The 11,272-nt window shown below is 37.6% G+C and overlaps 1 protein-coding gene across 1 annotated transcript; it reads left to right on the top strand.

Moving 5' to 3' along the window:
* Positions 1-9,294: 9,294 nt before the first annotated feature.
* On the top strand, positions 9,295-11,048 carry LOC133524530 (actin, muscle-type A2-like). Its single transcript, XM_061860614.1, has 2 exons — positions 9,295-9,437; positions 9,639-11,048. Exon 2 carries the CDS (start codon positions 9,694-9,696, stop codon positions 10,822-10,824), a length of 1,131 nt encoding a protein of 376 aa, XP_061716598.1. The 5' UTR covers positions 9,295-9,437; positions 9,639-9,693; the 3' UTR covers positions 10,825-11,048.
* Positions 11,049-11,272: the final 224 nt, after the last annotated feature.

Raw genomic sequence — 11,272 nt, 5'->3', positions numbered from 1 at the left:
TGCATTTGTCCAACATGCAATTGAAATCAAACATCAAAAAAATTACAAAAAAAAAAACGGTTGATTCCGCCTCAGAAAGCGATGACGACATATGCTATACGAGTTCGCAGATGAACTTGCAGCTGATATTCCAGATACAGCTGATACGCTACATTCTACGCAGTTTATTCCCAAGCCGGGCGAGTATGTTATAGTGGAATACGAAGGTGAACAGTGGCCGGGACAAGTCAAAACAATCGATAGTGATGGGGCGTATGTAAACTGTTTGACACGTTGTGGACTGTCTTGGAAATAGCCTGAGAAACAGGACTGTACATACTATGCAATGGATAAGATTATCTCCGCAATTAAGGCCCCGACAAAAGTAGGCACTAAGCGGGCATTGTTCCGTGTACCGGAACTTGACTCTAAAAGGGGAAAACCAAAAAAATAAAATATGTTCCTCAATACCTATTAATAGTTGATTTTTTATATAATAGTTGAGAGTTAATTATAAAGAACGTCGCTTATTTTTATTTGTTATATTAGTTTTGAAAAGCAATTTTAGAGAATTTGCTAAGAATTAAAGAAATAAGACTATGATTGTGACTATTGTGATACATAATTTGATTAATTAAAACCTGAACTCACTATAATTGTTTTTTTGATGTATCTAAACCACGATGTTAAAATAAATCTCTCATGTATAGTCCTAATGTACCATATTACGCGTTTTCAGTACGAATAATAATCTGGCCTATAAGTACCTAGTTGGCCACATAACATACAACAATGTGAACTGTGATTACTGTGAACCGCATTAAGATTTTCACACCAAAATAGAAAAAAAAATTTGAGAGTTCCCCATACTTACATCTGAAACTCAAATTATTTTTTTTCATCAAATCCATACCGTGTGGGGTATCCTATGGATAGGTCTTCAAAAATGATATTGAGGTTTCTAATATAATTTTTTTTCTAAACTGAATAGTTTGCGCGAGAGACACTTCCAAAGTGGTAAAATGTGTGTCCCCCCCCTGTAACTTCTAAAATAAGAGAATGATAAACCTAAAAAAATATATGATGTACATTACTATGCAAACTTCCACCGAAAATTGGTTTGAACGAGATCTAGTAAGTAGTTTTTTTAATATGTCATAAATGGTACGGAACCCTTCATGGGCGAGTCCGACTCGCACTTGGCCGCTTTTTTTTATGTCGGAATTTGTCCCCCGAGAGGTGTATTATGAGGACGAGAGTATTAAGAGGAAGGGTATTGGTGATACTCAGGGGTCGTACAAAAAGTGCGGATGACGTCAAACCACTTATAGGTGATTTCAAATAGTATTCTTGATTTTCATAAACAATTATCACTTATCATTTATCAACCTCTTTATTAAACGATATCGCCACTTGAAATGAGTAAGTACGTTTTTGACTGACACATTGTCAATCAGATGAACAATCAATTGACTTCGTTATTGTTTAGCTATTGTATCTTCACGATTATATTTAGCTAAAATTTATATTTACTAATGTATAAGAAAACGCACTAAAATGTCATCTTTACTCGAATATTGTGGCAATCCCACAGACTTGTTCTAACTAATTTCAAATAATTATACCTTATGGTAACAAGTTTCGTGAAATTTATTTTATTCACTACATCACCCTACCACCTGTATTATTAATTCCATGGATTTATTTACGATTATTCTGTTACTTCATTAATACTACTTTGTTACTACATGTCACACGGAAGTTTAAATACAAACTCAAACATCATCCTGTGTGCAAGATTACGTCATTTTTACGTCATCCGCACTTTTGTCCGACCCCTGGTGATACTACTCAGGCGAAGTCGCGGTCTGATGCTGGTTTATTTATAAAGTGCCAGAGGGTGAATCAACTTTTTAGGGTTCCGTAGCCAAATGGCAAAAAACGGAACCCTTATAGATTCGTCATGTCCGTCTGTCTGTCCGATTCTGTCACAGCCACTTTTTTCCGAAACTATAAGAGCTATACTGTTCAAACTTAGTAAGTGGATGTATTCTATGAACCGCATTAAGATGTTCAAACAAAAATAGAAAAAAAAACAATAAATTTTGGGGGTTCCCCATACTTAGAACTGAAACTCAAAAAATCTTTTTTCGTCAAACCCATACGTGTGGGGTATCTATGGATAGGTCTTCAAAAATGATATTGAGGTTTCTAATATATTTTTTTTCTAAAGTGAATAGTTTGCGCGAGAGACACTTCCAAAGTGGTAAAATGTGTGTCCCCCCCCCCCGTAACTTCTAAAATAACAGAATGAAAAAACTAAAAAAAATATATGATATACATTGTCATGCAAACTTCCACCGAAAATTGGTTTGAACGAGATCTAGTAAGTAGTTTTTTTTTTAATACGTCATAAAATTAAAAAAAAAATTTTTTTTCATCAAACCCATACGTGTGGGGTATCTATGGATAGGTCTTCAAAAATGATATTTAGGTTTCTAATATCATTTTTTTCTAAACTGAATAGTTTGCGCGAGAGACACTTCCAAAGTGAAAAAATGTGTGTCCCCCCCTGTAACTTCTAAAATAAGAGAATGATAAACCTAAAAAAATATATGATGTACATTACTATGCAAACTTCCACCGAAAATTGGTTTGAACGAGATCTAGTGAGTAGTTTTTTTTTAAAACGTCATATAATTAAAAAAAATTTTTTTTCATCAAACCCATACGTGTATCTATGGATAGGTCTTCAAAAATGATATTTAGGTTCCTAATATAATTTTTTTCTAAACTGTACATATTTTACTCATTCTATTTTTATTTAATATTTAATTTGTCTAAAGCAGTTTCATTGGCTGTATGAGTAAAGCCGTTGACTATTGGCAGTTTTAGAACGAAAGAGTAATAATTAAAATGTAAGAGGCAATCCCGCTAATTTTATGTTCATATTCGTGTATTGCACTTATGTACGATGCATTATGTCTAGGAATTAGTACTGCAGTTTGCTAAAATATGTGTTTTATTCATCTATATAGGTAGCAATCTAAATGTTTTTCGCTACGGGATATTTCTCTTTAGAGTCAGAACTGCCTTATTTTCTACGGATACGCCGTCCGCCCGTCATGAGGACTCTTATAAGGAAAGGAAGTGTAAAAATAATGCACGGCGCGATTCGAAGAATGAGATACGATAACGATAAGTTCTGGTTTAGATAAGTTTTTGTTTAGATATCGTTTAAATGTCGTGTAATTGACAGAAGCAGCTCGATTCGGGCAACCAATGTCACTTTGACATTAGAATTATCGTCGATAAATCTTATTGAGATCACAGCGGAATCGAAATAAACGTCAATTTTTGACATGTCGTTTAGTTATCGATCTTTTAAAGATCTTCCTAAGATCTTAAACGTGTCTTAATCATTCTTCGAATCGGGCCGGCCGGACTCTCTCCGTCGTGCACCGCGGCAACCAAAATAAATCCACGATAATACGCACGCCAATCGCTTAATCAATCACGACCCCGCCCCTCGCGCCCCTCGCACCATACCCGGCGGCGGGGTAATGCCCTCGTTGACAAACATTGATGAACTTGAAACATGGACTCCAGGGACCACCCTGATACCACATATACATATTATGTAGACAACCAACGCGGTAGGCAGCTGCTGCAGGCCTCTAGCAGGCAGTTATCCGATTATTTGCACAGGTGAGGCGTCCACTTGACAGTTGGCGCCGGCGGCCAGCGAGTATTAATAATATTTCATACCGCTAACTGTCTCATCGAGTCGTACGAGCCACTTATTTAAATAATGAGGTCGTCTCGACATCGACGGCTGTGATTTACTTGCAAAGTTAATTTTAGCGCAGCATTCGCGCCGCGCGCCGGCGATGGGCCATATATGGCATTAGCTGTCGTGCCCTGTCACCCGGTCACAGAGCTGCAAAGGGAATGTTTCGCTTCCATATTATATGTTTGGCCTAAGACTCAGCAGATATTTAGAAATTTTAGAAAATACTCCTGAAGATTTATATAAATTAATGGACACTTCAGAGAACAGGACCAAAATCCAACTCTCTCTCGAATCATTCAGATTCAGACGAATTGCATGATAGTAAGTGATTACCGTCGCCCATGTACCTACACTCGCAACATCCGAGGGGTTGTAAGTGCGTTGTCAGCCTTTAAGAGGCTCATTTCTTCAATTCAATTGAATTGAATTCAATTCAATACTTTATTTCCAAGAATATGGTACATACACTGTTGGTTAGTAGAATGTATTAGATCAGCATATTCTGCCGGCATGCATCGGCGTAGAAATATTTACATGAGGAGTTAAATTAAACATTAAAATTCAAAGTCAGTATAAGATTAGTAAAATTAATTAACAATTCATAATAAATATCCATTTAAAAATTCATCAACAGAGTAATAACATTTACCAAGCAACCACTGAAACATTTTTTTTTCAAATTGACATGCCGGTAGAGTTTTGAGGTCATCTGGGACTCTATTAAATATTTTAACAGCCATATTGCAAGCATTTGACTTGGAGACTTTTAGCTTTTGCGCAGGTTGATAAAGCTGAAGTGGCTTCCTGCTGGGCCTTTGCTTGTTTATAACTTCATCATGAAGTGGGAAAAGCTGAGGGTGTTTTTTAACAAATTTGGTGATTTCTAAAATGTATTGACAAGGCAATGGTAAAATTTTGAGTTCTTGAAATATTGGTTTACAGTGGGCGAGATATTCACTTCCGCTTACCGCCCTGATACAAGCTTTTTGGGTCACAAATGCTCTTTGGATATCAGTGCTATTACCCCAAATGATAAGTCCGTAACGCAAAATTGAGGCGACATAACCATGATAGGCTGACATTGCAGCTTCTCTTGATGCTATAGATCTAAGCCGTCGCAAGGCAAAAACAAATCTATCCAATCTGGAACATACATTTTCAACGTGTGCTCTCCAATTTAAATGTTCATCTAGAGTAATACCAAGAAACGTGGTTGAATCTACAAGTTCTACATTAAAATTGTTACAATTAACATTAAGGTTAATATGCGTAGAGTTACGAGTTCTAAATTTTATAATTTTAGTCTTAGCCAAATTTAATTTAAGACAGTTATTTTCCAACCATCTAGCCGTGGTATGCAGTTCATTAATGGCTTCCGTTTCTAGGTCACTATTATTGGTAGACTTTATAATTAGGGTTGCGTCATCTGCAAACAATACGCATGTATGTTTTAGTATGTTTGGCAGGTCATTGATATATGCTAAAAATAACAGTGGACCGAGTATGCTTCCTTGAGGGACGCCACAATTATTTGTTTTTGATAGTGACTTGTAGGTAATTTTCTTTTTCTGAACTATTTTAGTAATTTCTGTGTATTGTTTTCGTTCAGACAGATAACTTTTAAGCCAGTCATTAGCCTTTCCCCTAATGCCATATTTTTCTAGTTTTGTTAATAGAATTTTGTGGCAGACGCTATCAAAGGCTTTGCTCATATCTAGGAACACTGCTAAGATTGGCTGGTTGTCATTAAGTGATTGGGTAATATGTCTGACTAAAGCAAAGCAAGCATGAGTTGTAGAAGTACCCTTTCTAAAGCCAAACTGATTTGGATGGATAACATTAGCTCTGTCGAAAAAAACATTAATTTTATTGTACAAAGCTTTTTCAAAGACCTTAGATAATACCGGTATTAGTGCAATTGGGCGATAATTATTTATTAAACTCGGGTCACCCTTTTTGAAAAGGGGTTTTATAATGCTTAATTTTAAGCGGTCAGGGAAGCAACCTTGCTCAAAAGATAAGTTAATCAAGTAAATGAGAGGTGATGCTATTTGGACTGCACATTGTTTTAATAACTTTGTTGGAATTTCATCATAACCGGTTGAATTAGTGTCATTTAGAGATTTAATAATTTTTATTACGTCATACTGATCTAAGGGAGAAAGAAAAATGCTATTATTAACAGTTTTTATATCTGGAATTTTATTATCAGTATTTGTATTTATATTGGAATTATTGATGTAAAAGTCGTTAAATATCTCACACATTTTTGAAGGGTCATCGAATACTTTGTCATTAATTTTAATATTTTTAATTTCAGGTGTATTTATATTTAAGTTAAGATTATCTTTTATTACAATCCATGCTGCTTTACCCTTATTTTTAGAATTGTTTATATAAGAAATATTATTAAGTTGCTGGGCCTTGTGAATACACTTTTTTAGTAATTTCGAATATGCTAAATATTTTTGTTTGTTATACTTTTTGTTTGTGTGCTCTTTATGGTATTTAAAGTATAAATTTCTTTTTTTAGTACACGATTGCTTTAGCCCTTTCGTAATCCATTTATTTTTTATAGGTTTATTTTTTACTATTTTATTTATAATTGGAAAGCATAAGTTGAAAAACAAGATGATTAAGTCATGAAACTCGACAAATGCAGTATTGAGATCTGATGTCTCAAAAACTTGGTTAAAAGAAAGGCATGAAATGTATTTACAAAATTTGTCTACATTTTCTTGACTATAGTCTCTCCTTTGTTCAGTATATTCTACAGACTGTCTGGGTTTCGAGTGTTCAGAAATCTGAAAGGATATAGATTGTCCAGTATCGTGGTCAGACAGGCCTAAGTTATGTATTTTACATGATACATTCGACATATCCAAGTTCGAGGCTATTAAATCAATACAAGCCTTTTTTCGGGTTGGCGACTTTACATGAATGCTTAGCCCAAATTTCGTTAAGAGAGAAATTAGTTCCTTTGTTTGGTTACTATTTTTTAAAACATCGATATTCCAATCTCCGCAAAATATCATTTTTGTATTCTTTTTTCGTATAAGACTTTGTAACAATTGTTTAAACTTATGGATAAATAGCCCTATGTTATGTCCAGGTATTCTATATATGCATAGTATTATTAGATTAAAACTCGTTAATTCAACACCACAACATTCAAAGTAGTATGGGGTACATAATTTATTGGCGATTTTTAGTGGAACATATTCTAAACCGTGCTTTAGTAATATACACGAACCACCTCGCCGTTGGTGTTTTCTTGAAAAATATGATGCTAAGTTATAGTTGGACATTTTCAAGTTACATTCAGATCCATGTTTCATAAAAGTTTCAGTAATACAAATGCAGTCTATTTCACCAATCTGTTTAGAGAGTTCTGACATAGTTATTTCGAATAATTCGTTTTTATTGAGTATTCCTGCCACATTTTGATGAAACAGTCGCAGATTTTGGAAATGTGCTACATCACTCTCGAAAAAACTCCTCCTCAAGCACTTCCACCTCCTCGGTCGTTTCAACGGTCTCAGGTACGAATTTCGGTGACGTTGGTTCTGTGACACAGGTGTTTATCATATTTAAAGTACTCGAGATTCGGTTTTCCTGTATTATAAATTGTTTCAGACTCGAAAATACAGATCTAATGCCAAAATTGGTTATCCTCCCAGAGTGATGTGAGAACATATCAAGAGTTAAGTTTCTATTAGTATCGAATAGGTATGCGTAATCATTGCTTTGCATGTCCATTGCTAATAGGTTTCCAAAGAGTTCTACCTTGTAATTGTATATAAGTGCTCCACATATGTAAGTAGGAAGGCAGATTATTTTGTTAGTATGTGTAATTTTCTTAAGAGATTCGCGAAGACAGTTAACTAATTGAATTATATTTACGGTCCTATTTAGGTCCTGCTCACCGATGTAAATTACACAATAGTCGGCCATAGTAAACTTATCTAATTTTTTTTCCAAATTAGTTAACAAGTTTGTTATGCCACCATTTGGTATGACATAATGACAATATCTAGTGTTACTTTGAAAGGCATATTCTACAGCTTTTAAGATATTAGTATATTTTTGGTTACTTAAAGGGTTTGGTTTCTTGAGGGTTTGAAGGTCGTATTAGGCCGGACATACCGCAGTCGACCGTCCAGTACATCGTTTAGTTTATTTGTTTATGAAATGTATGCAATAAGACGTTTTGTATTGTCAGCGGAGTACGAAGAATTCCGACGTGATAATAATGAGTCTAAATGTCGAGTACAACCGTAATAGTTGAATGGAAACTATGTTATAGTTATTAGATCTCAATCCAATATGATACTGATCTGTCAGTGTCAAAAGTGACTTTTCTTCAACCAAAAACGTCACTTTTGACAGTTTAGACACTGATCAGTATCGTGTTGGAAACAGATCTAATAACTAAAACGGTTAGTCAGTCCAGTCGTACTCGCGAACTCCTGGAATAAAATGAAATAAATATCATATATCTTCAAGTGGCAACCATCGTTTTTGAGTTGTTGGAATTATGATTTTATTTCAATGAATCAAAATTTCATATTTAAATGACGTAATCGGTCGGGAGCCGACGGCCTACCGCTCCAAGGGAAGAATTAAGAATATCCATTTTGTTGGATACAGTTTAAAATGCTTCTCTGTTATGATGTCTTTGTAAAACATGTCAGTACTATCATAGCAGGCAAATACATACCTACTTATACTAAGAAGCAGATACAAAATTATTGCGGAGGCCGTCCGTTTAGCGTTTGTCCCGCAGTTGACGCTAGTGTTACTACTGATATGATGATGAGGAAATAAGTTATTTTTTGTTTTACCTAAAATTCCTAGATTATTGATAGGTAATGATAATGTCAAAGAAATTTACGTTTAAATATACATCGTCTTAGAATCCAGCAGGGTGTCCATGGAGTTTGTGAATCATGAAAAATGGAGATCGATTGTGATTTGTTAGTATTTTTAAGCTTTACCTACTGAAAATAGTGGTTTTGATGCACGACTTAAGTATGAACGTGTATAAATTCTGTAATGTTATTAGTATTTATTACTTATAGGTAAATTACTTAACTATAACTGAATGCAAAAATTACGTTAAATATAAGTAAGCACAAAAAACTATATATATTGTCATAATTTTTGGGTAACATCGTCTTCACTAATGAACTCTGTGTGTTGTAAATATTTGCTTTATAATAAAAGTAAATGTCATATTCATGTACCCTTACAGCTAGTCCGTTCTATCCGTTCCATCAGTCTGCGCACTCCTGATACACCGACACCCACACGGTGACCTCATTTTCAGCCATGAGCGATGACATTGCCACAATTTGTAAAGTCAAATGCCATAAGACTGGGTGCCATCATCGCATCATAGATAACTTCCGATGATTCACTTTCCGGTGTCAGCCGACGCGCAATCTAAATGAGATCACAATTGAAGAGCGTTGGCAATGCACCCGAAATAAACAATGCAATGGCTATGCTCTTAAATGGCAGTCGACGCGCGCGCCGCCCGCCGCCCAAAGCGCCTTGTAGGGCGGGCGGGTGAGGGCGGCCGCAGGGCGGGAGTGCGCGCCGCAGGTAAATACTGGTGCGTTGCTGCTGCCCTCACAGACCGGCACAGACCACACACCACACCGTGAGTGTCACACTCGTTAACCTTAATGTTTGGCAAGCGACGAGTCGTTACAATTCAATTTTAAATAGTAACTCCCTGAACAAATTGTCCAATCGGATTTATAAGTTTAAAACAAAAAAAATCTAAATTAGTAGTGAAATTACTAAAATAATAAGTGCAGAAGCAGCAGTGTTGTATAAAGTGCTGTTTTGTTTGTTCCAGGACCTAAGGCGTGGTATTTTGTTGTGATTGTACGAGCTCGTGAACGACAGCCAATATGATGGACGACGATGCGGGCGCCCTTGTAGTGGACAACGGGTCCGGCATGTGCAAGGCCGGGTTCGCCGGCGATGACGCGCCGCGCGCCGTATTCCCCTCCATCGTGGGTCGCCCACGCCATCAAGGCGTCATGGTGGGCATGGGGCAGAAGGACTCCTACGTGGGAGACGAGGCCCAGAGCAAAAGAGGTATCCTCACCCTCAAGTACCCCATCGAGCACGGAATCATCACCAACTGGGACGACATGGAGAAGATCTGGCACCACACCTTCTACAACGAGTTGCGCGTGGCGCCCGAGGAGCACCCCATCCTGCTGACAGAGGCCCCATTAAACCCCAAAGCGAACAGGGAGAAGATGACTCAGATCATGTTCGAGACTTTCAACTGCCCTGCGATGTACGTCGCTATCCAGGCCGTGCTCTCCCTGTACGCGTCCGGTCGTACCACGGGTATTGTTCTGGACTCCGGGGATGGTGTCTCCCACACCGTACCCATATATGAAGGTTATGCCCTTCCCCACGCTATCCTTCGTTTGGATTTAGCCGGTCGCGACTTGACTGACTACCTCATGAAGATCCTTACCGAGCGTGGTTACTCTTTCACTACCACCGCTGAGAGGGAAATTGTGCGTGACATTAAGGAGAAGCTGTGCTATGTCGCCCTCGACTTCGAGCAGGAGATGGCCACCGCCGCCGCCTCCAGCTCCCTAGAGAAGTCCTACGAGCTTCCTGATGGTCAGGTTATCACCATCGGTAACGAGAGGTTCCGCTGCCCCGAGGCGATGTTCCAGCCTTCTTTCCTAGGAATGGAGTCGTGCGGAATTCACGAGACCGTGTATGCCTCGATTATGAAGTGCGACGTCGACATTCGCAAGGACCTATATGCCAACACCGTACTCTCTGGCGGTACTACCATGTACCCTGGTATCGCCGACAGGATGCAAAAAGAGATCACCGCGCTGGCTCCCTCCACCATCAAGATCAAGATTATTGCTCCCCCTGAGAGGAAGTACTCCGTCTGGATCGGTGGGTCCATCTTGGCGTCTTTATCCACCTTCCAACAGATGTGGATCTCGAAGCAGGAATACGATGAGTCGGGGCCAGGCATCGTGCACCGCAAGTGCTTCTAAACGCTTTCGAGTCATGTGGTGTTCTATTGCAATAATTGAGTCGATGTTTTGTGTCACTAAAACGATTACAAATTTTGGGTTAGCTTTTATGCAAATTTTGTGCTCGTTTTGGCGTCAGTGTATTTATTTTATATTCGCCGTCAGAGACTGTACGCTTGTTGCGTTATTGTATAAGTGAGTTATTTTAAGTTTATTTTGTTAAATATTATACTTTTGTTATAATTTTTTTGGTTATTATTGATAGATCACCTTCAGCTCGCCCAGGGTGAAATTAAGCTTGAAAGATTCGGGAATAAATACAAGTAGGCATAAACTATAACTAGGTACACATCTACTTATAAGCTAGAGTACGCCGCGGTTTGCGCGTCGTCCGTATATGGTGTAGCTATTAATAAATCGATTGAAGTGGCAATCGAATAGTGCTCTAATTTAACAATATCGGTGCTGC

Source organism: Cydia pomonella, chromosome 13 (assembly GCF_033807575.1).
Source record: "Cydia pomonella isolate Wapato2018A chromosome 13, ilCydPomo1, whole genome shotgun sequence".
Lineage (NCBI taxonomy): Eukaryota > Metazoa > Arthropoda > Insecta > Lepidoptera > Tortricidae > Cydia > Cydia pomonella.
Note: the sequence above shows the minus strand (reverse complement) of the source record. Positions and strands in the feature narration are given on the sequence as shown.

What these genes read in the sequence shown, in the direction of transcription:
- LOC133524530 (XM_061860614.1), top strand. Translation starts at nt 9,694, where the DNA reads ATGATGGACGACGATGCGGGCGCCCTTGTAGTGGACAACGGGTCCGGC.